The sequence below is a fragment of the Thermomyces lanuginosus genome, assembly GCF_041956635.1.
Source record: "Thermomyces lanuginosus strain ATCC 200065 unplaced genomic scaffold VTN49scaffold_32, whole genome shotgun sequence".
Lineage (NCBI taxonomy): Eukaryota > Fungi > Ascomycota > Eurotiomycetes > Eurotiales > Trichocomaceae > Thermomyces > Thermomyces lanuginosus.
Genome location: NW_027192366.1, coordinates 1177554 through 1203671, shown reverse-complemented (window position 1 = coordinate 1203671; position 26118 = coordinate 1177554). Strand labels below are relative to the sequence as shown.

The following is a 26118-nucleotide window of genomic DNA, read 5'->3' as shown; positions in this document are numbered from 1 at the left end:
TAGGAGAGCATTCTGTCCAGCTTGGCATGTGTATTTAGTCCTCCGATCTCCCGTAGGATTTGGAGAGTAGAGTTCTAGCTAGCCAAGGTCTTGTGTTTGGCTCTCTCTCCGTCCAGGATAAGCCCATTTCTGTCCGATAAGATCGGACCCGAACACCTCGGTCCTGGCTCGTCTATCCGGAGCTTCTCTAGCACTCAGTTGACTCTCCCCTGTGGCGCATAGGTGTAGAGCCTAGATTGTTCATGTAAATATAGCTAGAGAGGGAGATAGTTCTCATCCCAGCCTCATTCAGTTCTCTTTTGAGCTCTTTCTAATTCCATCGTCTCACATCTACTAAGTACTCCGGAACCTGCAAATACCTAATATCTAGAATGAAATGAAATTTGAAAGTTCTAACTAGTTAACTAATGACTATTTGGGAGGTTCGGGGCAAATGACGGCGATATTTGGGGTTGGGAACACTAAGATGAGAGAGGGAACCGCCAAACGAAAACGGTACAAGATACTGGTCGTTGACCTTCCATAGTCCAAATGAATAATGAAGCAAATCCGCATACAAATTTGTCGTACAGAAGGGGATATCTAGCCTGAGTCATAGACTCTATCTGTTAGCGTCAGATTACCACCTCTCCCAAACATGCTTAGGGTTGGATGGATAGTATTTTCTGTTCAAACCCTATATTAACCTTTGAATTCAGTCCAGAAATAATAATACTGTCACCGCGACCCTTGCGCAAGCACAGATGTGGCCTATAACTCAAATTACTGTGAGATTCTGTTTAGGAGTCCACTGTATAGTACGTCGATGACCATTATAACGCTGTCAGGTTTAATTAGGGCTCCGCTTGACGGAGTGCGCATAGTAAAGTATCTAATACATTCGCAACCGGTTCACCTCGAACGTGAGTCAACCATCGATATCAAGCCTAAGAAGTACCTTTGATCCAAGTTCACCATCCACAGCACCGGCAAGGCTGACTCACGGCAAATGAGCTTACTACAGTTGTTCGTCTGAAGCACCCTTGACCTATTCTGGACCATACGAGAGCAAGACTTTCAATCACCCAAGAAACAATGTATTTCTCCCCATTTTCAGCCTCAACACCACAGCTTTGGTTACCTAACTCCTAACACCTAGTCTGGCAGATCACCTGACTTGACATGCCAGTGGGAAGAGACAGAAGCTGATAGAAGAGAGCCACCACCAAAAACAATTTAAAGAAGTGAACCAACGGCAACGCAAGGAATTGCGACGCCGACGAGGGAACCATCCTAGCAGTCAAAAATTAGCACCATACAGGGTGCATATCATACAGTATCGAACGACTTACAGCACTGGCCTTGTTGCCATTGCAGCAGGCAATGTTCGTCTTGCATTGAGAGTGAATGAGTTCCGAAACGCCTCCCAAGGCTGTGATATTGTTAGTTTGAGGAGCAACGGAAACACGACGGAGACAGAGGAGCATACCGTTGAGATTGAGATGCGAGCACTGATCGAAGAGACCCAAACCTTTGGCACCGTTCTTGCCCCCAAGCAGATTTCCCAAGGCACCAGCTAGCGGGCCGATCACCTTATCATGGCTCTCATCCACGTAGCTGACCTCGTTGCAGCAGAGGACCTGGTTTTCCTCTCCGCAGACGGTCTTGACTTCCTCCACGGTCACGTCGTGTTTCACAGGCCAGAAAGGCTCCTGCGGGCTATTATGAGCCTCCTTTCCACTGGGGGCCGCAGTCGCCGCAACGGCGAGGGCAAGCATGACACCGGCGAACTTCATTTTCGAGGATTGAAGAATTGGCTCGAATGAACGAGTAGAAAGCTGAGGACGGGAATGATGAAGAACTTTGCTGCTTGAGAAGCCAAAGAAGACTGAGTTGTTGTGTGATGCGGAAGATATCGCTGTGGGTGTGGCATACACACGTTTATATAGACCGCGCTGGAGATGTTTTGCAGGGAGAGTCGCTAAGTTTTGCCAAAGGGATTCATTTCTCCCTCCCAGGGGCCCTAGCTGATGAGTGAGTGGAATGGAGCATTCGGACTCAATTGACCGATCTCCCAGCTTCCTGGCAAGCCCTGGATTGCTTTGGGAATGAATGAACCCGAGTTCAGCAGAGACGCCGTGGAAAAAATGGGCATTCAGCACGAGACCTCGCAAGGAGGATTTCCAGGAATCCACGCTTCCAATTCATCATTCCCTTGATCGTTTAGCTAGCGGGTGGGCACGTCCAAGGTCATAGGCATCAAGTATTGAGCCGATCGCGGTTCGGAAATGCCTGCAGAATACTGACGGAGTCCATTGCTGAACTGCTCCAAGGGCGAGTTGTAGACAATATTCTACACCATAAGCATAGAACGCAGTAACGTTCGCAAGTATCGCTGCTCCAAAGGATGCGACTTGCAGAATAGGCTTGTCTGCAGCAGAGACTATCACCCGACCAATTGAACGTTCATACCTCATTTACTGCTCATGACGCCTAGTTGGTAGATTCTGCGTTCCCCAGGCATCGATAAGGTCCCGTATTGGTGCATGGCAAACCAAACCTGGGATTTTGCTGGTGATCTCCGCCCTCGCAGATGGCGGACACGAGGGGCTCCGTTGGAAAAGGTCCCGTATCGGTGGAATGGCGCACCAAAACTGTGAATTTACTGATGCTAGTTTCCGCCCTTGCAGATTGCGGGCACGAGGGGTTACGTTGGTACATTGGGCAATAATCAGCGTCCCTGACTGATGCGGGTGGAGGATCCTGGCCATATCTGTAGAAGAGCTGGGGATACTTGAGCCTTGTTACTCGATTATGGGTAGTTCCCTCGCTCCCTGTGGTGATGGCAAGGTATAGCTGATGGAGGTTTCCGGTTATCGACATGCCAATCAAGAGATCTGGGCCAGACAATAGAGCTCGCCAGACACAAGATATCACGGCCCTTGCAATGTATGCCAATTGATTCATGTAGTCTAACCATCCCGTTTCATCCAACTTTGCATTTGGTAATGATCATCCTGCCCAGTCTAGATCGCTGGTTTGTTCTAAATCCAGTTTTCGACACGCCTTACTGCGTGAAAACCTGGGTCAGAACGACGATCATTGCCTCTCGCACCGGGTGAATGCGAGCCTGGTAGACAGGCAGGTTCTAGATTGCAACGACTGCCCTCAGCTTTTTACGCTCTATTTCCTTGCGTTGAGTATACGATGGATCGTCGCCTGTCCTGATCAGGTACTAATCATGCAAACCTTGGACAAAAGAATTTGAAAACTGGAGGTTGCTCGAGCAGATGTTGGCAGTTGAATGGGTTCCAGTTTCTCAGCTCAGTCGAAGTCTCGATCTGTAACAGGTGAAGCTAACTTGTGCAGATTCCAGGAACATGCTGATCTGAGTGCTCTGAAGTTTGAATTTCGTGGCTCGCTATCTTCATCAACTGGCTTACTGAACACGTGACGGTACTTAGACACTAAAATATAAACGGCTTAGCGTTTTTTGAAACTGGCCAATCGAAATCGAGAACCCGGGTTCCGTCAATTAAACGCTCCGCTGCACATCAACTCCCAGGATGAAGACGTGGAAACTCGAGCAACGGCCGTGATCTGCTTATTCCTTCCTTTCTACGTCGCTAGAATCGCCCGGTTAATTCAGCATGGCGGCTGAAGGCTCGGAAAAAAACGCAGATTTTCCAAACGGGGAAAATCAGGATGTCACGGCAGAGCATCCGCCGCAAGAATCGCAATCGCCACAGTCGACAGAGCAGTCAGACCAAGAGCAAGCTGTAGCAAAGAAAGATGAAAAGCTTCACAGTGCAGACTCCAGGGAACGAGAAGGTGAGAAGGATGCCAATGGGAAGGAGCAAGGATCCGGGCAGGAACAAGAAGTGGCACCTCCACTTCCTAATGAACCGCCGCCGGGCACGGAGGATGATGGATGGGAAGCGATTTGGGATCCAAACACGCAGGCGTACTATTTCTACAATCGTTTTACAGGCGTGTCGCAGTGGGAGAACCCACGCGTTCCGGAAGCTACTTCCCAGGGCATCACCGCGGCCGGCGCCGGCGCAGGCGCGGGGGCAGGAGAAGGAACTTCGGTGGCTGGTGGTTACAACCCTGCTATCCATGGAGACTACGATCCCACCGCGCCGTATGCGCGTCAGTACGAGGAAGAAAACGCTTCTGCCACGGCGCAGGCCCAGGACCCTGCAGATATGTATGCGGCCACAGCGGCGTTCAATCGGTTCACAGGCAAGTTTCAGCCCAGCTCACTCCGGCCGGAGAACTACAACGAAGAAAACAAGTCGCGACGTCAGATGTACGCCTATTTCGACATCGACAGCTTTACGAATAATCACGATGGCAGAAGTCTCAAGGCCGAGCGGGCCGCCAAAAAGTTGAGCAAGAAAGAAATCAAGGCTTTCAAGCAGAAGCGTCGGGAACGCAAGGAGGAAAAGCGAAGAGCGTGGTTGCGAGACTGAGCTGTGTTATTTCTTGGGCGGTAGTTTTGCGATACGTACTGATGTTTCAAGAAATTTGGCCTGGCGTTGGGTGCATTGCTTGCATGGGACCTGCTGTGACCTGTACTGAAATGTATACTACTATCTTTGTCTGAATACGAACTTTAGAGATGTCAACAAACACTTTCGTTACTCTAGCTAGGATGACTGAATCGAGTCCTTGTTACGACAGTTGGCTGGGTAGGACCAAATTACGGGTCACGTGAAGATATGGATCGGCGTTCACCGATAGCGATTGGGGGGTTCTGTTTTTCTGCTCCGCTTTGAGCTGTCGATGTCATAGATTCGAAAGGGTTCTCTGTTCTAATGAGCTCAAATTCACACGAGAAAGACGGGGGCGTATAATTGAGCTCGGCACTGAATTCCAAACGTTGATTCATTTGGTAAGCTCTCCATCGACTTTCGAAGCAGTGCACACTCTCATCCCACCCGATCATATATATAAAAAAAGACCCCTCAAATTGCTTTACCCGATTGTATAGTAGAGCAGAAATGACAACCCCTTCCCGACCCGAAAACCCTCCCGCTCCCTTGGAGCTCTCCTACGAGGCGGTGGACGAGCTTATCTACGATGCCCGCCTTGGCGACCTGGACGCACTGCGGGAGGAAGTCACCAAGCTGAGTGCGGCGCACAACGCGCCGCCATCGGCCATCATCCGCTCGGCGATTGACGCCGAGGCCGAAAGCGAGGGAGGGACGGGAGCATGTCTCTTGCACTGGCCAGCCGCGAATGGGAACGTTGGTGTGTTTTCTCCCCCCTTTACCCCCTCCCTCTAGTAGCTCCAGAGGACTGATTTGTTATGATAGAGCTACTAAACTACCTCCTTGACACTCTTCGTGACAATTCGTCGACACCAACATTATCCCGCGACGAGTTCCTCGCGTTCCTCAACTACCGCAACCATTCCGGCAACACTCCGCTGCACTGGGCCGCACTCAACACGCACCTGGACTGCGTTAAGATTCTGGTCGAAGCGGGTGCAGATATCTCAGCGAAGAATGACGCCGGTCACGATGCCGCGTTCCTAGCGGAGCGCGCTGACTGGTCGAATATGCCGGACGTCTATGCGAATACTGCGGAGGAAGACCTCGAGAAGCTGGCCAAGGAAAATGGCACCGACGCCGCTGCGGCACAGCAGGCCGAGCAGCAGCAGCAGCAGGAGCAACAGCCGCCGCCGTCCAAGGCCAGACAAGTTGTTGAGTATTTGTTGAGCAAGGACTCCGGGCCGGATGCGAATGAGGATCAATGAGCCCGTCTATGGATTTAATGATGGTTCCGGCTTACAATCTATTAGGGGCCATCAGCTAAGAGAGATTATATCCTATGTTAATTCTATGACATGATGAATTCGAACATTATAAGCGTAATCATAAACATCGTCGACATCATTACGAAGTCTTCCGTAACTTGCTCTTATTCCCGTTTGTCGCAGACGAGGAGGAAGTGACGGCACCGTTCGAGTACGAGGAATCCGCAGAGCTCGTCCGGCGCGTCCTTGGTGTAGGAACCTCTCGGGCCCTAGTATCCCACGGCGACACGCGGAATTTACGGTTCCGCCAAACCACCGTCGATCCACCATAAAACGCCCAGAACCAGATGGGGAATGCGAGTGCCTCGCGACCAATCCAGGCTGCTAGCCAGGGGAGAAAAGACCGGGGACGTTGGCGCGCAAAGGGCGCCGGGGTGTGCTCGTCCACCTCAACGGTGGCGGCCGAGTGCAGTCTGCGATACAGCACGCGGTCGGTGACCACCCAGAGGAGCATGCTGGTAAGCCACAGCCCGGCAAATGTCCACGCCTTCGCCGGCCAGCCAGAGGCGATAATGTCGCGCAAAGGCGGCGGAGCCAGCGTTGTCAGCGCAAACGCGCCGTACAGTGAGCAGAGGATTGACTCCGTTCCCGGCTCGACAAACGTCGCGGCGAGCACGGTAAACTTGCGCACCCGCTGCCAGCGCACGCGACGCGCGATGTACGCACGCACACTCATGCCGGCCACAGGCTGGAAGGCGTAGTCGCCAAACACCTGGGCGTGTCGGCCCATTGGCTCCCCGGACTCGAGCTCCTCTCGTGATGGGAACCGCCACAACCAATCGCCGATGATGTGGTCTTCGCATAGGTGGTCCGAGATGCAATCGATGCCGGGATTGCGTGGCCGTGCTCCTCCAACTTTCTGGTCCCGTTGTTGTTGCTGTTGGTGGGTTCCAGTGACAAAGTTCAGATGTGACCGGCGGAACATGCTGGACTTGCCGACGATGCACGGCGCCACCTGCACCGTGTTGATGGCGGTATACATTTTGGCGTGGGACGACGAAAGGAACAGCTCCTCGAGCCGGCCCCCGCCATTACTGTTCGTACGAGTCCCTTGCTGTCTATCCGCCAGCAGCGGCTGGCGTTCGTCGGCTGGCACGTTTTGATTACTTCCCTCCGCTCCATCTTCCCCATCCACGGCTACTGCGATGGGAAGATGATGGACAAACCGGTACTTCTTATTCCCGCCGAAGCCGCAGAGGCGATCGACCATACGCCCACACACCCCCTTGCCCACCCACACGTTGCAGTCGACAATCCAGACGATATCGCCCTTGGCCTCGCGATAGGCGCGACTCATGTTGCGGATTTTGGGGTTGGGTCCTAGCGAATACCCGCTGCCCTCCTGCAGCAGGCTATCTTCCTCCTCCACCATAACGTGCACATCGCGATCCGCAAAGTCGGCCGCAACTTTCTGGACCGTCGGGAATGCCGGGTCCTTGCGGCTCGCGACGCAGAGGTAGACTGTTAGCTTGTCCTGCGGATAATCTTGTCGCAGAGTCGACGCCAGGCATTCGTAGAGGTAGGGCTCGAGGCCCTTTACGGGGCGGATCACGGTAACATGAGGCGCGATGTCAGGCGAAGATGAGGATCGCGACCTGGGCGGTTTGCGCGCGTAGTGTCTCCAACTGCCAACCGAACCAAGAATCCGTCAGCTTATAGCCATGATGCCGCCGGGGTGGTTAATCCAATAGAAACCAACGGCTGTAAAAGGCCAACACAAAACAGGCTCTCCAGGGACAAGATAACGCCACCTGGTGGAAAGGAGAAAGAATTTAACCGGGTCTCTCTCACATCTGCACATATCCCAACGCACACACCGAAACCACCGCCAGATACCAAGTCAGCGACCCCCAAGCTGCGATCTGTACCAGCGATCGCGGGGGAGAGAAGAAAGATGCCGGCGTGGGCAAGACCGAGAAGTTCGCGTCGACCGGCATCAGCGTCCGATGGTCTAGCAGGGGGCGACTGACGGTCAACGCGTCGGGGAGGTACTTCAGCATGAAGCAGACATAGTCTGAAAGTTCCACGGAAGTTCGATTAATCGGCCGATCATGAAGAGAATGTGCGTTTTTCTCGTCTGCTGGTCGGGTTTCGGATATCTCGGCGCGCGGAGCTGCCGGGCTTGTTGATCAGATCAGATGGAGCTCCGCCTCAAGTCTATGACGCTTCTTGCTTCCAATAGAGTACTAATGGCAGCCCACGCACCGTGCAGCTGAATGGAGGTTATGAACGACGCCGAAGCTGAGAGAATTGCAAGAGCATAATCTCTAGATTTCCCCTTGTCCGCAGAAGAGTGGTGGTCGTTTTGTCACGCTCGGATGCTTACATTGTGCGACGTACTACGGAGGATTATACTACAGACATCCACGGTCGTTTCTTTAATCATGTCTTTTTCTTCTTTCGTACAATGCTGCCATTGAGAACATTGACGCCCCCATTGTTCATCGGATGACTCGGATCTGTGCGCGGCTGTGTCTCATCCGAAGGCTTCTCACCCGAAGACTCCGAGTCTGTCTTTCGCTTGCGGACATTGAGAGCCGTGTTGACGGTGCCTGCTGCGGGGATGGGCTCGGCCGGCTTCTCGTCGAGCTCCTCTTTTCTGCCAGTGATGGCCTGTCCCCACCAGAGGATATCGGCCAGAGAAGCCACCTTCCGGACCCATGCCATAGTCCCGGTGACAGCAGCATCTTCTGTTTCAAAGTCCCCTTCCAGTAACACAGAGTGCGCTTTTTTGTAGTCTGACTCACTCAGTACCACCTCTCCCCGCCCAGCTTCCGGCCAGGAAAAAGCGCTATTGGTCGGCTGTTCGCCTTCCTGCGCCGACTTCTCACTACTGGGAGGTTCGATGACCACCCAGAGAAACCCGACAACCCTGCCAGCGGAACACTCCTGTCGAAATGCCATCATCTCCCAAAACTGGTCCACGGACTTGACGCTCCGCCATTGGCCGGCTTTTCCTGGAGGCACGTTGCCGGATGACTCGTCCGGTAGTTCGTCGTCTAGATCGATGAGGAAGCGCGATTTGGGGTCATCAGGAAATCTGGGAATCAGGCACCGTGGCGGCACGTTGACATCTGCGCAGATTCTATCAAGAGGATAAGCTACCCGCCACCGTAATCGGTCCTTGGCGTCAAATTTCGCGGATGGCGGGAAAAATGCTCGCGTCTCGTAGTTGTCGCATCCAGGGACCAGCAGATACGCCGTCGCTGTTCTTTTAGTGGATTTGTCGGTCTTTTCTTCGGCTTGGGTGCCATCTGCCGCACCCTGCAGCTCTACATCATATTCCCGTAGAATCGGATCAACAACGCGACACCACCACCGGACCAGCCCGCGATCATCGAGAACATGCTTGCCCGGATTTTCCACGCTACCGGGAAATAAATACTGGTTCTGAGCGCGGGCGAACAAGCACAGCACCGTTTTGACGCCAGGCCGGCGACGCGTCCGGACCAAGAAAGACAAAAACGTAGTCGCGATCCTACGGAGCAACGATCCTTTTTTCGCAGCCGGATGTTTATCGTAAATCAAGCGCAGGTTCCCCGTCGAATCAGCCTTGGACACAAATACCGTGGTCAATCGCTTCGTCGTGTAGACCAGCACCTCAAACCCACAGACGGCAACTTCCTCGTCAACCTTGCTGCTGTCCCGGTTCAGCGTCACGATGAGGAAATTGGTCTCGCAGAACGTCACCTCCGGATCGGCCCCGGGCGCCGCGGAGAAGAGCGGGTCGCAGCGTGTCGGCGGAGTGGACACATGGCGCACGTTGAGCGGGAGGTCTCGCGGGAGTGCTTCAGCTAAGAGGTCGCCCAACCTCGGTCCGGACATGGGGATTGCAGCTGATGCGGTATGGATCCTGATTATGCATGCTGTGAGGACGGTACATGAATCCTTTTCACGCCCCTTGGAGCCAGCATTGCGGTTCAGCCGTCCGGGTAAGTCACGTGACTATACTGTGATTTCATTTTCGTAATTCAGAGACGGCGAAACTGAGGATTCGACAGTAGTATGGCACGGCAGTGGATGGTAATAAAGATTCCATTGACATTAACATGAATAACTCCTGGTATTATGAAACACTTGTCATGGCTCAAAGAGTGAAGTCATACAGCATGACGTCAGGGTTAAGTCTAGACCTCGCGAACACTGGCCGTTTGGGAGTTGTTTGACGTATCCTGCGAACTACCGCCGCGCGCTCTCAGGCTCAGGTTGCCGATGCGCTGCACCAGGTTGCTGCCGACGGCATCGACCGCTCCCTTCGGTGCAAGCAGTGATGGACCCTGGGCAGCCGTCTCCTGCACCTTGAACAACTTGATGGCTGTGCCATTCCACACTCCAACCGTGCCAGGCGTTGCGTTGGATGCTGAGCCGACCACCATCTCGCTGGAGAAGACAAACCCCCAGAGCAATGATTCGTACCAACCTAATGCGAGAGGCGTCCATTCAAAGGCGTGCACACTGATCGGACTGGGTTCGGTCAAGATTGCGGCGATGCTGGGCTCCTCCGCAAATGTTGGCAGGTTCTTTATCAACGTCCGGGCTTCAGGGTTGGATGAAGACTCTAAAGCTGTGCTAGGCACATGCGGTTCTATCGCCGAGATGATAGTTAGGATCGTGTGGAGTGGAAGTTCGAAGACCCATGACTCGATCTAATCAACTGTAAGCAACAGGATTCAATAGAGTTTCAGGAGACAACTCTTTCAACCTACCCAGGCTGCAGTCGGCGTGAATGAAGCGGACGCGGAATGGATCGTCGCAGCATGGCTACTGAGACTGGTAACACTGTTTTGCCGCGAGAAGGTTGCCTGGCCAGCAGGCATCTTTCCTCGGGCCTTTTCGGACATCCGCCGTTGCTGGAGTGGTACGTTGTCATCGGCTGACGAGGAGACAGACGGCGTACGCGAGTTCCGCGATGATGGCACAGATTGCGCCGGAGTTGCAACCGTCTCTCCCTGCTCCTCTTCGTCCGAATCATCATCTCCAATGGCAAAGGGGCCGCTTTCTTCGGGTATGTGCGTCAGCGATGATCGCGACTCTCGTCGCTGATCATCGACCGACTGCGACAAATCTTGGGATGAACGCGCTTTTCTTTGCTGTGCTTGGCGTTCCATTTCCTCCTGGCCACTTTCCAGCGTGAATTGCCGCAGCTTTTGGAACCGTCTGCGGGCCTTGAGGATGCCGTATACCAAGTAGGGATTCTCTGAACAGTTGTTAGACTCATACCGGCTATGGCGACTGGAAGCTTACTTGAGAATTGGCGCTCCAGGATGGCATTGATGAAGTCCAGGTACGAAGCGAGGAGAGTGTGATTCGTCTCGTTTGCCAGTAAAAAGCTAGGGGACGACATCGATGAGTACAGCTGCAATATCCTGGAAACGGTGGCTGGCGACAGTCCTTCAACATATGGGCCAATGTTGTTCAATATTGCTAGGAGCGCAGGATAAATTCCATCCAGTGCTCCTTTGCTTGTAGCCATGAGATGATAGATTGACTATTCCTGTTAGCTCGCGCGCCCAACTGTTGTTCGAATATCCCTACCATAATTAGGAAGTCGCCATAGGTCCCATTAAAGTTTGGAAGACGTATACTCTGGGGAAGGGTATCCTGAGCTTCAAACTTCATGTTCAAGTTCTTACCAAAATTGGCCTCAGCACTCAGCGTCTGGAGGATGAAGATGCACAACTTGACAAGTCCTTGCTTCGCAGGGTCGTTGCGGTATTCCGTAACATAAAACAGGCATAGAATGACGTAGTCGTGATATCGATTCGAATCTACGATGAAAGATCGAAATCGTTTGTTGCACTGCAATGCCTCCCAGAATAGCATGAACATCTCCGGAGCCCATTTGACGGCCTTTTGGCTTCCGGGGAGGTACGAATTTGAGGCTTGCATCTAAGAAATGGTCAGTTATGAGGACGAAGGATCGAGGAGCAAGTGAACGCACCGGCTGATTCAAAACTCTGTTCATGCCATCGACGAGGAATTGAAAATCCTGTGGTCGATGAAGCCGGCCAAAGTAGTGTCGATAATAGTTCTTGGGAGGTGCTCCGCGCCCGTCTTCAGGGATGGGATAGACAAGAACCATCAAGAGAAACTGGAGGCAATATATGACCAAGATTTGCTTGGGATCCTTCCACACCACATGGTCGTAAGGGACTCTCCAGATCGCTGGATTGTATTTGACGGCCTTGCTATTTGTCAGCTTCGTCGGTATTACTGGAGGACAAACTACTCACTGTATTCAACAGCGAACATAGCACTGTCAACACAATCTGTTTGTCCGGGCATGTTGCAATATAAGTGATTGCCTTGACGCCTTTGACAGGCAGCATAGCTACGACTCCCATTAGTGCCGCTAAACAGAAACGGCCAGATCCAACTAACCTGGAGACAAATACATCGACTTGCTCGCCAGGGTAAGCAACAGCCGCAGCACTTCGACCCGGTTGTTCTCCAACTCCTTAGTTGACCCCATGGCCGTGTTGCATCCCACCCCACTCTGCCATATAGAATACGACACCTTAGACTTTGCCGCGGGAAGCTTTGGTATTGTAAACCCTGTGCAAAATAGCAGATCCATGAGGGTGTCGATCAGTTCCTCTGCCAGAGGCTTCGCATCTTCGCGCTCGTCCTCCTGCGCCGGCGAGTGACCCTCAGCATCTTCCCCACGGGCTTCATCGAATATAACCTCGCTGCGCAGCTGTGCCTGGCGGGACTTTCGTCTGCGTCGAGACCAAAAGAATCGCTCCTCCCATTCTTCCAAGTGGTCCGCCTCGTAAATGAATGGCAGCAGTCGTGTGAGGATCCGGATACAATTCAACGCATCCCGATCTGGTGCCAGCTCGGGGTCTGGGAACGAGGGATGATTTCGAAGCACGAAGAGGCGAGAACAGAGGGCTAAGAGGAGCGTCTCGAGATTTGGCAATGCGCTATCTCGTGTCCGTCGAATGTCCGCTGGAGTGAACAGGCTGAAGACATCCTCGGTGGATTCCGGCAGTTCCCAGAACTGATAACCACAAAGTCACCAGTCAGCAATGATCGTCGCTCAAATTCTCGTATCCAAGTTGATCTACCTTGCTCCAGAACGGATCGTCGGGAGGTATGGCATGGTCTTCGTAAAGGCGGAAGATGCCCTTCTTGAAGACGAGTTTCGACTCGGAAGCTCCCATTTCCGAAGTGGGCACGCGATTGATTGGGAACAGCTATGCAAGTAAACGGTGCGATTTAAGGGCACTTTCTTATGCCATGGCGCAGAGCTGAGCAACAATATGCTTACGGAGCTGACGAACGTTGTTGATATGCTAAAGCTGTCGCTCGTGTCACTGGCCGCGGCTCTCCACTATCGACGTCAGCGCGCCCTGGGCACGCCGAATGGCTACAGCAACGATCTACCAAGTTTTTGACATTATTACGATTATATTGAAGAATCTATAGAAGAGTACTTGCGCGCCAGGACTCCATTCAACGCTCAGGCTACTGCCTAACACAAGCTACGTTCCCAATGCCCGCTGCCTGGCAAAGAGAAGAAATCAGATGCATTGATTAGTAAGAAGTGACTAAGAAATGACTTCGCTTGTCACATGATAATGCCAAGTATCTCCCATGGGTCTAGACGATCAAGCGCGGTTAATCATCTCTACCATGACACCATTATCGTGATTCTTGCTCTCGATCCAACTTGAGAGTAGAGGCCCCTCGTTATGTTGGTGGTTAGTGAGGCCACTGATTCTATACGAAAGGGTGAGCGATTGGAGGCAGGAAGATTTAACATATCACTCTACATGCTCTGCTTGCTATAGTTTCCTGCAGCAAAATGTAAACCCAGCTAAATCGCAAAGAAACAATCTACAACAGCGCACCTGAAAAACGCCGTTCATCCGAACATGCCCAAAACCTAATCTTAGTACAATCAATCGAGCTTCAAAACGATCCACTACCAAAAGAATCGCGTCGACTCTTTTCGTACAACCATTTGCTGCTCACCCCAAGTTTATTCCCTTTGTTTGCCAGCGGTGACGCGGGGGTTGAAGACAGGCTGGAACTCAAAAAGGACGAGTCCCGTAGAGACGTGCCGAGCTGGGATGACGCGCCAAAGCTCAACCGGCGTTCCTTGTCGCGGTTTCCGTTGGTAAGCGCCTTCTGATAGAGGGGACTGGCCGTGATTGGCGAGTACGAAGCCCGGCGACTTGTTGGGCTGTCGGTTGCCGACTGGGGCGACGGGGTGTTGTTCGAGGGGCTTCCCGTGCGCGTCCCCGACGTGACTCGGTATCGGGGGGGTGTGATGTAGCGAGTCCCCGGAGTCGGGGGAGGGGTTGCATTAGGATCGAGTCCGAAGAGGGCGCGTTGCGTCGGAGTCAGGTCAATGTCGGTTAGGTCATCTTTTGGTCGGAACAATGGGTATAGAGCAGTGAGGATATTGATGACGAAAAGCACCCGCAGCGCAGTGATCAGCAGGTCCCCGTAAAATGAGAACTGTGGAGGCAAGCCTAGGCGAAGCGAACTATACTGGTCAACTGCTGACTCCAGTCACGTCGCACTCGGGCTGCTCATACAGGGACTTCAAGGTTCCATCTAGGAATATTGTGACAACCATGGCACCTCCATTCCACACTAGCTTCGAGACGTTGCGGTTGTCAAATGTTGTTTTATTTTGCCGTCTGACAATCTCGCTTAAATGTGGGTGCCGCCATCGTCCGGGGGACTGTGTCTCATCCGGCGACTTGGGCTGGGGAGTTGAAGGCAGCGAAGGCGATGCCATGCTCAGAACGAGAACGACGAGAAATCACAATCTACTAAAAAGCCCAGTAAGCACTGTACCGAGAGCTGGTGTTGACGCGGTAAACATGCGGGTGGGGATACTTACCAGACGTAAAAAAGAATAGATCCAGATTGACTTACCTTTTGCGATAGCAATCGCGAGAAAAATGATTCTACAGCTGACCGGAAAAGGGCGGCATTGCGCGTGGTGGGCGAATGTTATGGTGGTTGTTATGGTCGAGTTGAACTTGGACGAGCAGAATCCGTCAAAGGGTGTCAAAGAGCTTAGGTACTACTGGCCGCGTCTCGTGTCCAATTGACCACCTCAACACTCAGCCTCATCCTCCCCACCAGTTCTGACGCCGGCAGATGTAGTTCTACAGTTATCGGATTTCGCTAAAGAAAAAAAAAAAAAGAAAAAGAAAAACTACAAACAATTTGATTAATACGGTGACCGCTCCAGCCATGGCCACCGAGGCGAGTGGCTTGCTGGCAACCATTCAGGCGGACTGGGATACGCTTTCCACAGTCCTGGCAACATCGCTGGCAATCTTCATCGTTTACGCGTTTCTGAACTCGAAAGACCCCGATATTCATCCTTATCTCCTCGCCCGACAAGCCACCGAAGCTCCTGTCAGACAACCGGGCCAGTCCGCTGTGTTTCGGAGCTTAGACACTCCGCATGGATTCCCGCTCAGGACAGGTCTGAATGTGAAAGAACCCGGAGCGCCAAAATGGGCGCCAGGCCGCGACGGCGACCTTCGTGACATCTGGCGGGCGGCTGTTCGAGGGTCGGTAGCAGAGGAAGATGCTACCACTGGCCGCCGCGGCAAGATCTACACTGTGCTGGGCAAGAACGTCACCGAGCACAGCTTTGACGAGATTACTGTGGATATCAATGTCATCGGACGTTACATCAAGGAAAAAGGTGCTGAAACCGTCGCAGTTAGCTTGTCGGATTCGGTTGAGTTGCTGGCATCGATCTTTGGTGAGTATCAAATACGCACACCGTCTGCGGACACGTGAGATGCTGACTATCGCAGCCGGGGCCTTTTATAACTTCCGTGTGGTGTTGATCCCGCACAGACTGGACTCTGAAGAGCTATCAGAGTACCTGCGCAAGTCGCAAGCCAACTTGTTCATTGGCGAGGCTGGTTCTGTCGATCTCAATGTAATCACCAGGAACAACACACACCTGAAACATGTAATCTGGGTCGTAAAGCAAGGCAGTCGACACATGGACTGGAATGATGTGCCCGACGACGTCAAAGGTACTGTCGACGTGGGTGTTTGGCATGAAGTTGTCGTCGACAAGCGGGACTTGCAAGACTCCGAGATTATTTCATGGGATCCCAAGTCCCCGACCCCGTCCATTACAGCCCTGTGGATCACGACAAAGGAGCTCATTGAATATAAACCCAAGGTAAGTCATTCGGTGGCATACATCGACGGAATGGGTTGCTAACGCGGGCAATGTTACCAGAATCTCGTTGCTGGCATTGGAGCCCTGATCAGTGCGCTGCCAAAGTCACAGCGACTGAGCCCGGATGATACTGTCCTCTCCATTGACTCGCTCTCGCGGCCCTACCCACTCAGCTGGATCCTTGCCGCCCTCTACTCCAATTCTTCTATCGCCTTGAACTCTGTCGCGGGTGCTGGTGTTGACTTTGCGCTCGCCACGGTCGGAGTGTCGCCCACGGTGATTATTGCCTCCTCTCGTACTGTGGGTGAATACCTTACGAAGTTCATGCGCCCTCAGATGGGCGCTGTATCCTCTCTGGGTCGCTGGGTGCAGGCCCGCAGTCTGGATGCGGGCCGAATGGCCACTCAAAACTTTTTCAGCCGGTTGGCAAATGTCGGCCCAACTGCCGAGCTGTCTCTATCGAAACTGCGGTTGCTGGTCATCTCGCACCGCGTGGACGATGCAGCGGATTATCTCCTCACCTCTGAGCAACTGACCGACCTGCGGATCTTTACCGGGGCCCGTGTCATCTACGCTTTGACGGCGCCAGGAGTGGCTGGCGCGGTATCTCAAACCAATCCTTTTGATTATCGCCGACATGATGGCTACAGCCACTTTGGACCACCAGTGAGCAGCCTGGAAATCGTTCTCACTGGTCATGACGAGGACTCTGGCGTTGCTAGGGTGGTTGAAGGACAGGTAAGGACTAGAGAGGCACTAGACAACGGCTTCGTAATGCTGACTCGAAATATAGATTACCGTTTCAGGGCCATCCGTTGTGTCTGAGAAGGTAGTTTTGCCTGCTCGAGGCCGATTCCGTCATGATAATACACTTGAATTGTTGAAATAGGCATTTAGTTGTCGGAATCGTATGTCGGAGTCTGTTCTTGATGCTCACTTGTCAAATGATCTGGTGGTCCTTAATGCACGCAAGCTTTGTTTTCGGGGTTTTACGACAAGGGTTTACGGAATGAACATGGGATTGATTTCTAGTAACACATGGATACTGTACAAATAGCTTTCAGGGAAAGGCACGGGAATCATGGCAATCATCGTTGAAACACAGCCAGAGCCTGCTTGTATCCCAAAGTAGGCTTCTCTTGCACGGATTTAGGTGCCTGGTCGAGTTGTTTGGAGATGAGGGCGTGGATTTGACGTTCACGTTCCCGGAGCTGGTCGCGGATGGCGATGCCGTCCACCTGCAAGGCCTTGGTCAGACCACTCCAGATGGGGACGTTCTGTTGCAGCATATGATCCGTCTGGACCCAGTCCTCAACAGGCTCGAACGCACCCAGCTTCCAGTTCGTCAGCAGCCGCTCCGCGTACTTCTGAACCGCGCCGTCTGCATCCTTGCCCTCGAGCTCGTTCCACGCACGGATGGCGTACAGTTCCAACAGCCCACCGATGAGGAACGGCCGGCGCTTGGGATCCTCGTTTACGTCGTGGTTGATATGCTCGGGCCAGTCCATCATGTCCGCCATCTGCCGGGCGATACGGAGGGCCTTTGCGGCGCCCTCGGGTCCTGTGTGGGCCATCCGGTGAAGCTCAAAAAAGACTCGCTGCACGACACCCGGCTTGCGTAATCGGAAGCCTGTCCGTTCGGCCTGCTTGGCGCATTCGAGGATGATGCCCATCGCATTCGCGTTGCCCGCCATGCGCACCAGCCACTCCCAGCGCCCGTCGGTGAGAAAGCGGCGATGCTCCCGAAGGCCCGTAAGGAGCGGAATCACATTCTGCCAGTCCTTGGTCGTCTTCATCATTTTGATGATCGGCACGATTTCCTCTTTCCGCGGCCGTGTTTGATGGTCCATTGGTCGTAGCTGGACCTTTTCGTCGCCAACTGTCACCGTCACGGGTTCCTCATCTAGTTTCTCCGAGTACTTTTGCTTGAACACCAGTCGCTGCTGCGCCGGATCTAGGCTATAAGGGATAAAAAGCTCATCACGTATGCGGTTCAACGCCTGGTCCAATTCGGGTGACGAAGTGGGTGTAAACGACGGAACTGCCACAGAAGAGATTGAGTGTTAGCACGGCGCATTCACTCTGCGTATGATTCTGAATCATCTCACCTTTCGCCGACGCATGTCGTACCTGGATGAAGGGCATCCAGGACTGGCGCAGCGCGCTTCGACTGCGGAAGAGCCTTCCCACCGCATTTTGCGCCATTGTGCAAGAACTTCACGCCTGGGCAGCGGTTACAGTTTGCTGGAAATATCCTGTCGCAAACTGCAGCAAGAACCCAGAGCGTCCGCAATGTAGATATCAATCGTTCAAAGTACTGGACCTTTTATCAAGGCCTGAATCTGCAAAGAAATCGGAGAGCTCAAAAATATTGCTGACATAATCGGGCTTGGCGCAAATCGGAGGTCGCTCGGTCTTTTTGAGCTTTGAGTCGCGATTTTCAAGACGATCAACCGCTTCGCGGACAACGCTCGCAATGGCTTCTTCGTTGCCAATGCGCTCGTGGAGCTCTCTACGCTCTGCGGCCCGGGGCATCTACCAGCCCCAGGGACCCTCGCGATCACTCTCTACCATCCCGCTCACGACCAAGTATACTCCGAAGCCTGAGCCAAAAGAGCTACCGAAGAACCTTCCGCCGCAATTCTACTCGCAGCTGCCTCATCGGATTCGACCAGACATGGGTACGATTATGACAGTGTCCATTGTGCCGTTGCTTTTGGTTTTCTCTTGAAATTGCCGGGCGTTTTCCAGAGGCTGACCATTTGGTTTTTGCGACAGTCAAGCCGAAAATGAAGATCAAGCCTCCGCCGCCCTCAACGCTAAACGCCTGTCCAGATCCCATTGCTACTGTGACTGAGAAACAGCTGGATATTCTCGACCCGACGGGTGAACGGAGACAGCTGTTCGACTATCGACGGAACCCGCGGAGCGCCAAGGTTGGCGACATCCTGCGTGTGACATTCAAGAGCGGCGATCCATTCTCGGGCGTCTGTTTGAACATCCGCCAACGGGGGATTGATACCGCGTTCCTGTTGCGCAACGAATTGACCCGCGTCCCCGTCGAGATGTGGATCAAGGTGTTTAGCCCGAATGTGCAGAGCGTGGAGATTGTCCAGCGAACAGAGAAGAGGAAGCGCCGCGCTCGTCTCTACTACATGCGGTGCGTTTTATTCCTTTTATCTTCCCTTGTAGCTGTTGTTGTGATATGTACTAACAAGGGAATTTCCATAGGCAACCGAAGCACGATATTGGTAGCGTCGAGAATATTGTCCAGAACTACTTGAAACAAAAGTCGGCTGTTTCTGGTCAATGATGACGTTTGTCGGCGTTATGGGATGAAATACATTGGAAGCTTCAATATACAAACATATGTGGCTCTGAGAGTCGGTCCACACATTGTATCATACACAGGACTTGGGTGCAAGAGGAATCATGTATTGTTAACAACGGCGTTTTCCACTTGTCTCAATAAGGCAGGATATCAAATGGCACTGCTATACATCTACCCCTGCATCCTATCCGAAAAGCAAGTGTTGTGATTTCTCAACTACCTCACGGTGATGTCAGATCACGAGGTGGCAAATCAACATGGAATATATGGTTGACTACGCGCGCCCTGTTGATGGTCAACATTGTAAACAGCAAATAACATATTCTATAACACGATAATACCACTGCAAGTCCGCTATGGCAGCGTCTCAAGTTGCCTCTGTGGCCGAGAAGGCCTTTAGCCACGAACAGCAGCCCATTACGGGCGACATCACCAATTTTCAAACCGGCGACCATGCGTACGCGAATCAGATGATGAAGGCGCTCATATGGGACGGGAAAAACACAGTCAAACTTGGTAGGGGTGGTCCTGCAATTAGGGCTGGAACGTTGACTAACGAAAACACTTTGCCCAAAGTTGACACTCCCAGACCAAAAATTATCGACGACGGCGACGTCATTCTGAAAGTCACCGGCAGTACAATCTGCGGGAGTGACCTGCATCTTTTTCATGGTGAGACTCCTGGCGAACACCTTGCATACCCTGAAATCATGCTAATTTAGTTGCCTCTACAGGCATCGTTCCTGAGCTCCAGAAAGGAGACATTCTCGGCCATGAGTTCTGCGGTGTCGTAGACCAGGTCGGTCCAAAGGTTTCCCGAGTGAAGCCTGGTGATCGAGTTGTGGCGTCCTTCCAGATTGCGTGCGGCGAATGCTACTATTGTCAGAAGAAATTGTCATCAATGTGCGAAAAAACCAATGCCAACGCCCTCGCCAATAAACTTTATGGACGACGAACAGCTGGTGCGGAAACCCATTGAAACTGAGAATGCATTATGGAAGTGCTGATTGGCTGTTCGGAGGCATGTTTGGCTATTCTCACCTTACCGGAGGTTTCGCAGGTGGACAAGCAGAATGGGTCCGCGTACCATACGGTGACGTGAATCTTCTCAAGCTGCCCGACGACGTGCCAGACGAGAAGGGTCTTTACCTATCCGACGTGCTGGGGACCTCCTGGCACGCAGTGGTTGACACCGGCGTGGAGAAGGGCGACACCGTCGCCATCTGGGGCGCCGGTCCGATTGGACAGATGGTAGCGCAGTTCAGCTTCATCCAAGGTGCTGATCGAGTGATCCTGATCGACGGAGGACCGGCCGCATGGCGGCTCGACTTTGTGAAGAAGACGCTTCCCCGCGTCGAAACGGTCGACTACACCAAGCTACCGAAGAAGGAGACCGTCACCTCTCAATTGAAGAGGATGTGCAACAACCGCGGGCCGGACGTCGCCATCGAGTGTGCGGCTGGCGAGTACGCAAAGGGATGGCAGCATTATTTTGAGACGTTGCTCGGAATGGAGACGGATACGTCCGAACTGGTCAATGAGATGATTACGTCCGTTCGGGCCTTTGGCCGCTGCGGGATTACAGGTGTTTATGCCGGCTATGTGCGTAATTTGTGCGCTGAGTTTGATTCTTGGCCTCCACTAACTGACAAGGACAGACCAACCACTTCAACATCGGATCACTCATGCAGACCGGGATTCGGCTGATTGGAAACGGCCAATCTCCGGTCCAGAAATACTGGGATCACCTTCTCAAGCTCATCCAGGAAGACAAGATCAAGCCATTGGACATGGTGTCTCATCGTTTCCGGCTTGAAGACATGGAGAAAGTGTATGACTTGTTCAACAAACGTGCGGATGGCATCCAGAAAGTTTTTGTGCAAACCCGACATTCGCCGCTTCCGGCGAAGGATGCACCGACCTTGACGGAGCTGTGACGGATACATTGACTCTTCAGGGTAATCAGATACATGTAGTCGATACAGTTCAACCCATTTAATTCGCCAATTCACAGAATAAGAATGGCGTCCTTGCGTTCCCAGTTCAATTACCACGGCCTTTTGCAAGTAGCGGTCTGGCCGGATGTATGGATGTACTATGTATTCCTTGCTGCCTTGGAACAAGGCATGAGGAGTCGATGACAGTCTGTATGCATTGTTGAGATCCACTCTTTACGCCGTATCGGAGCATTTGGTTCAGAGTCCAAAAGTCATCGCAGCTTTGCAGGCAATCAGCGAGCGAGAAGCGCGCAGACCATAGCGTGAATCAACAATCGGACTTTGCAGCCACCACCATCATGCATCCGCCAAGGTAGAGCGAACGAGCCAATCAGACGACCAACAACCATCAGATAAGTCGGAAAATCCAGTTCCGATCACCGAAATCGGCGCGGAAAAACACGTGATGCCATTGCTCCGAGATTATCAATCTAATCAGATCTTGATTTTCCCCTCCCTCTCCGTTCTTCTTCTCAACCTCCCTCGACGCTCTTCATTCTGTTCAGTCTGCTCTCCAATTATCCTTGCATTACACGCTTGTAACAGTTCAGTTGAGTTTATGGCTTAGTTGAGGACGTCTTTCAAAGTTGACTGGCCAGTTGTCTCCCTGCACGGACTCAGCTAGTTGAATTGGAATCTTTGCGGCGGCTAGGCCATCAATAACTATGGCCTCTGTTTCTGCCGCTCCAGCATTGGCCCCAGCGCCGCAGGCCGCACCACCGTCTGCTTCCGCATCCCCGAGCCCTGGTGTCGTCGGATCTGTGACCAGCAAAGAATGGGTAATTCCACCACGACCGAAACCAGGACGCAAGCCCGCGACGGATACGCCGCCGACCAAACGTAAGGCCCAAAACCGAGCTGCTCAGCGCGCGTTCCGTGAAAGACGCGCCGCCCGCGTCAATGAGCTCGAGGAACAAATCAAGCAGATGGAGGAAGATTTTGACAGGAAGGAATTGGAATACAAGAATCAGATTACAGAATTGAATAGAGAATTGAGCCAGTGCAAGGATGAGATTACATGGTGGAGGAACCGGTGTCATGCGCTGGAACAGGACCTTTTTCAACGGCGGGCCCCGAATCGGACAGCTCAGAGGGATGAGTCCCAAACTGGCGCGAATGATGCAATGCTTACTGAGGGCCACACATCCGGGAATAATAGTTCAACACCTGCCAATGACAGCGGATCAAGACCGTCAGCATCTTGTTGCGGCTCGACCGGGAAATGCCAGTGTCAGGAAGATGCTATCCAAATCTCCAACTTGGTCAATAATAGTCAACAATCTACTGGCAGGAGGTCCAATGAGAAACCAGTCGTGGAGACCTCCGCTGAAACGCAGAAACCCGAACCTACAATCAAAGAGGAGCCAGAGCTGATGGAAATCGACTTTACTGCCCGTTTCGCCAGCTCTCGACCCTCCTCTGTAATCGAGATCCGGGGACCTTCTACACCACCCGCGGATCGCTGCGGCTTTTGTCGGGAAGGTACGGTCTGCATCTGCGCAGAAATGAATGATCAACCTTCGGGTACCGACTTTTCTGAGAGCGTTCGCTTGGCCCCTGCCCGAAATCTGTCTCAGTTCACTCCACCACCATCTGATGGCGATGACCGGGATGTTACGCTACCCCCGATAAAAGAAGCCACCAACCCCTGTGCAAATGGGCCTGGCACATGTGCACAATGCCTAGAGGACCCAAAAAGAATGCTCTTCTGCAAGACACTGGCTGCCTCTGGTCTCAAGGAAGGTGCCTCTCGATGCTGCGGCGGTAAAAACGATTGCCGCAGATCCAACTCCGACAGCGTCAAGCCTCTAACGGTGACTTGCTCCGATGCCTACACTGCGCTATCGCGGCATCCCAAATTCTCTCAAGCCAGTGACGACTTGACGTCTTGGTTGCCCAAGCTCCATGCGCTGCCGAAGCCAGACAAGGACAACATCCGTGGGCGACCAGCGATTGAGGTGGAGGCTGCCAGTGTCATGAACGTTTTGCGGTATTTTGACCGCCGATTTGCCGCAAAGTGAAGCTCCAGATAAAATCCCCACCAGAAGAGAAGTGCTGCTTTTCAAGTCGGTGGTTGAATCCGATTCCTGGGGATAACCACCAAAAAAGACACCCCTTCACTACGTAGGGCGACAGGCTCTGCATCTACCCCGCCGTGCAGGCGCCCACATCCGGAGAGCCACCCAGCAATGCCTGCAGAGCCTCTGTTTTTACGTTCAATATGCTCCACTCAAATCTTGTATATCACTGATGCTCCGATGTATATTCACGTCGTATCATCTCGGGAATTCTGATGCCATGACGAAAAGTAATGAGAATCCAAAGTGGATAACCTAATGATATCTTGCTCAATGCAAACCAGAAATGTTCCCCTGACATGAAACCCTTCACTTTCATGGGTGAGAAAGAATGGGCGATTAACAACGGGTGAGTCCTTCTTGAACCTCTGTAGTAGCCGTCTCGGCGACTCGACAGAACGCCGAGTCAATGAGACGTGTAGCCAGGCGCGATCGTATCATTTCGGGAGGTCAAAAAGAAGACCTAGGTGACGACCACCGGCTCAGAGGCCCATGGAGGATGAAGAGAAACTGTAGACACAACGGAGCGATGAAGGCAAAAGACCGGATGGAAAAACATTGTTCCGGAGAGAAAAATACCTCGCTTCCTATTGGTCAACTTTGTCGGCTACAGCATCCCGGCCAATTCGCCCGAGGTCTCCCGCCCAATCCCGTGATGCCGAAGTTCGCCTTGGGACGTTCATTTCCTTTGATCCTTCCTTTCCACTGCAGCACATCGAACTCTCCTCTCCGCGGCTTCTGGAGGCAGTCTTGCAACAATGGCCACACAAAGGGTTGCGCAGCAGTCTCTGCGGCGGTGTATGTGTCTTTTGTCCAATCCCGATGCTGCCAATCGACATGTCGGCTAACAAACGATTGTAGTCGCCGCTCAGCCGTCGGGGCTCGCAACGCCCATGACTCGGTTCGCCTCGCCAGCTGCTATTGCGGCTGGTCGGTACATGCAATTCAGGTGCGATAATTCCTACAATTCCGACAACGTATACAGACCCGCCAGGCTAACGCGGAGAGGGGCAAATATGACAGACCGTCGACCTCGTCGGCTAGCTCGCCGTCCGATCCCAGCAAGCTCCTCGCTGAGCAGCGCTTGAGACGGCCCGTTTCTCCGCATCTGTCCATCTACCGTCCCCAGATCACTTGGTACCCGAGTATGTTCCACCGAATCACGGGCTTCATCGGTTCCGGTGCGCTGTACCTCTTTGCCATGGGGTATCTTGCGGCGCCGCTGTTCGGCTGGCAGCTGGGCTCCGCGTCCATTGCGGCTGCGTTTGGTGCGCTGCCCGTCGCGGCGAAGTTCCTGATTAAGTTCACGGCCGCGCTGCCGGTGACTTTCCACAGCTTCAATGGCATCCGTCACCTGATCTGGGATCTGGGCAAGCAGTTGACCAACAAGCAAGTAATCGTGACTGGCTGGACCGCAGTTGGTTTGAGTGCTGTTACGGCGCTTTTGCTTGCGTTGCTGTGAATGTGTCTGGGAGCTTCTTGTACCATGTGATATATACTTGAATGAAAGCCTTGTTCAACCAACCATTTCTTCCATGCACTCTCTGGGCGTACTTTTAAACTTTTCAGCATCAGAGGACTTCAGGAAGTTGACCAGACAAGAACTAATGTGGCCAGCAGAATATCGTTGGATTGCGGACCTTGTTGGACATCAAGAATATCACATGTAATTCGTTAATACATGCCGTGGCTTTATACGCCACCGGAATAAAACCGTAACTGAAAAGAAAGCAGGCCATGGAATTAACTATCACCCTAATCCCTAGGTATCAAACCATCCTTTCCCAATTCTTCCCAGCGAAGTTGACAAAACAAGAATTTTTGGTATATCCGAACAGAACAAGACATCGACTTTTGATGAAAATCGATTTCGAAAAAATCTAACACGTCGAACGAGACAAATCTCATTAACCGCCTGGTTCTATTCTACTTTTTACGTCAACCTTTCTGAATTGGTGACGAGAAGGAGGGCAGAGAATGTACCAATCAATGAATGCGGGTGGAATTCTGAATGCTGTAAATTTAATGCTCACGCCGGGCTTGGAGGAGGGTTTGGTGGGAACGGCGGAGGCGACGGGGGGTCATGAGCAATGTGAGAATAGGCCTCGCGGGTATCAGCAATCATGATATGAGGCTCGTAGTTAATCATATGCAAGCTCGCCATAGGTCTAGTTCCGGCGTCGTTACGGAGGAGGTTTCGAGAATATATAATCAGCTGAGCGAGATAAAGGCAGTGAATGAATACACGGATTTCAGAACAAGAAGATGATGGTGGCCTGAAACGATTGTGGTCGGCTATACAGGCCGAGAGAAAAGGAAAGAAAGACACTGCAAAGAGGACTTTCTCGTGTGCATTCACAGTCTGGTGGTCCTGAACGAAGTGAGGTTTGAGACTCCATTATATCCCTCCCCATTCTCTCATTCCCCGCGATTGAAGACGGAAAATTATGACACGCAGCAACTCTTCACCGCCATCTTGTCAAAAAAGCAAAAAAGTAATCAACGACGAAAAAGCAAAGTCGGCACCGGTCCAACGGGAAGCTTCCGTCCGTCGCCTCGTCTTGGGAAGGGAGAGAATACCTAGGAGATACAGTGCACGGGAAACATGCGATGGTATTGGTGGTCTGCTTCTTACATCGGTAGAAGGGGACAACTTCCACAATTAGGGTTACACTACAACGGGAAATGTACGTGATTAACGGCGCCTGGAGCGGGAATGATGATGTCTTGAC

At 52.5% G+C, this 26118-nt stretch overlaps 14 protein-coding genes across 14 annotated transcripts; 8 read left to right on the top strand and 6 right to left on the bottom strand.

Moving 5' to 3' along the window:
* Positions 1-805: 805 nt before the first annotated feature.
* Positions 806-1124, top strand: VTN49DRAFT_5238 (uncharacterized protein; the record flags this gene model as incomplete). The annotated part of the gene is made up of 2 exons (XM_069413273.1): positions 806-933; positions 1004-1124. The coding sequence occupies 2 exons, from the start codon at positions 806-808 to the stop codon at positions 1122-1124; spliced, it is 249 nt and encodes an 82-aa protein (XP_069267157.1).
* A 3-nt stretch (positions 1125-1127) lies between these two features.
* VTN49DRAFT_5237 (uncharacterized protein) lies at positions 1128-2295 on the bottom strand (the record flags this gene model as incomplete). Its single annotated transcript, XM_069413272.1, has 4 exons — positions 1128-1272; positions 1315-1411; positions 1469-1934; positions 2287-2295. 4 exons carry the CDS (start codon positions 2293-2295, stop codon positions 1128-1130), a joined length of 717 nt encoding a protein of 238 aa, XP_069267156.1.
* A 1334-nt stretch (positions 2296-3629) lies between these two features.
* Positions 3630-4454, top strand: VTN49DRAFT_5236 (uncharacterized protein; the record flags this gene model as incomplete). The annotated part of the gene is made up of 1 exon (XM_069413271.1): positions 3630-4454. One exon carries the CDS (start codon positions 3630-3632, stop codon positions 4452-4454), a length of 825 nt encoding a protein of 274 aa, XP_069267155.1.
* A 531-nt stretch (positions 4455-4985) lies between these two features.
* On the top strand, positions 4986-5743 carry VTN49DRAFT_5235 (uncharacterized protein; the record flags this gene model as incomplete). The annotated part of the gene is made up of 2 exons (XM_069413270.1): positions 4986-5235; positions 5301-5743. The coding sequence occupies 2 exons, from the start codon at positions 4986-4988 to the stop codon at positions 5741-5743; spliced, it is 693 nt and encodes a 230-aa protein (XP_069267154.1).
* A 139-nt stretch (positions 5744-5882) lies between these two features.
* VTN49DRAFT_5234 (uncharacterized protein) lies at positions 5883-7803 on the bottom strand (the record flags this gene model as incomplete). The annotated part of the gene is made up of 2 exons (XM_069413269.1): positions 5883-7428; positions 7595-7803. 2 exons carry the CDS (start codon positions 7801-7803, stop codon positions 5883-5885), a joined length of 1755 nt encoding a protein of 584 aa, XP_069267153.1.
* A 382-nt stretch (positions 7804-8185) lies between these two features.
* VTN49DRAFT_5233 (uncharacterized protein) lies at positions 8186-9628 on the bottom strand (the record flags this gene model as incomplete). Its single annotated transcript, XM_069413268.1, has 1 exon — positions 8186-9628. One exon carries the CDS (start codon positions 9626-9628, stop codon positions 8186-8188), a length of 1443 nt encoding a protein of 480 aa, XP_069267152.1.
* Positions 9629-9930: 302 nt separating this feature from the next.
* VTN49DRAFT_5232 (uncharacterized protein) lies at positions 9931-12969 on the bottom strand (the record flags this gene model as incomplete). The annotated part of the gene is made up of 8 exons (XM_069413267.1): positions 9931-10449; positions 10510-11000; positions 11048-11291; positions 11339-11692; positions 11745-11987; positions 12037-12134; positions 12185-12806; positions 12874-12969. The coding sequence occupies 8 exons, from the start codon at positions 12967-12969 to the stop codon at positions 9931-9933; spliced, it is 2667 nt and encodes an 888-aa protein (XP_069267151.1).
* A 751-nt stretch (positions 12970-13720) lies between these two features.
* VTN49DRAFT_5231 (uncharacterized protein) lies at positions 13721-14558 on the bottom strand (the record flags this gene model as incomplete). The annotated part of the gene is made up of 2 exons (XM_069413266.1): positions 13721-14300; positions 14353-14558. The coding sequence occupies 2 exons, from the start codon at positions 14556-14558 to the stop codon at positions 13721-13723; spliced, it is 786 nt and encodes a 261-aa protein (XP_069267150.1).
* Positions 14559-15022: 464 nt separating this feature from the next.
* Positions 15023-16869, top strand: VTN49DRAFT_5230 (uncharacterized protein; the record flags this gene model as incomplete). Its single annotated transcript, XM_069413265.1, has 4 exons — positions 15023-15545; positions 15601-15980; positions 16041-16718; positions 16774-16869. 4 exons carry the CDS (start codon positions 15023-15025, stop codon positions 16867-16869), a joined length of 1677 nt encoding a protein of 558 aa, XP_069267149.1.
* A 199-nt stretch (positions 16870-17068) lies between these two features.
* VTN49DRAFT_5229 (uncharacterized protein) lies at positions 17069-18185 on the bottom strand (the record flags this gene model as incomplete). The annotated part of the gene is made up of 2 exons (XM_069413263.1): positions 17069-18021; positions 18089-18185. The coding sequence occupies 2 exons, from the start codon at positions 18183-18185 to the stop codon at positions 17069-17071; spliced, it is 1050 nt and encodes a 349-aa protein (XP_069267148.1).
* Positions 18186-18456: 271 nt separating this feature from the next.
* Positions 18457-19293, top strand: VTN49DRAFT_5228 (mitochondrial 54S ribosomal protein bL19m; the record flags this gene model as incomplete). Its single annotated transcript, XM_069413262.1, has 3 exons — positions 18457-18661; positions 18759-19140; positions 19212-19293. 3 exons carry the CDS (start codon positions 18457-18459, stop codon positions 19291-19293), a joined length of 669 nt encoding a protein of 222 aa, XP_069267147.1.
* A 374-nt stretch (positions 19294-19667) lies between these two features.
* VTN49DRAFT_5227 (uncharacterized protein) lies at positions 19668-21248 on the top strand (the record flags this gene model as incomplete). Its single annotated transcript, XM_069413261.1, has 5 exons — positions 19668-19827; positions 19888-19983; positions 20046-20273; positions 20333-20913; positions 20970-21248. 5 exons carry the CDS (start codon positions 19668-19670, stop codon positions 21246-21248), a joined length of 1344 nt encoding a protein of 447 aa, XP_069267146.1.
* A 725-nt stretch (positions 21249-21973) lies between these two features.
* Positions 21974-23329, top strand: VTN49DRAFT_5226 (uncharacterized protein; the record flags this gene model as incomplete). Its single annotated transcript, XM_069413260.1, has 1 exon — positions 21974-23329. The coding sequence occupies one exon, from the start codon at positions 21974-21976 to the stop codon at positions 23327-23329; it is 1356 nt and encodes a 451-aa protein (XP_069267145.1).
* Positions 23330-24144: 815 nt separating this feature from the next.
* VTN49DRAFT_5225 (uncharacterized protein) lies at positions 24145-24848 on the top strand (the record flags this gene model as incomplete). Its single annotated transcript, XM_069413259.1, has 3 exons — positions 24145-24184; positions 24248-24335; positions 24410-24848. 3 exons carry the CDS (start codon positions 24145-24147, stop codon positions 24846-24848), a joined length of 567 nt encoding a protein of 188 aa, XP_069267144.1.
* Positions 24849-26118: the final 1270 nt, after the last annotated feature.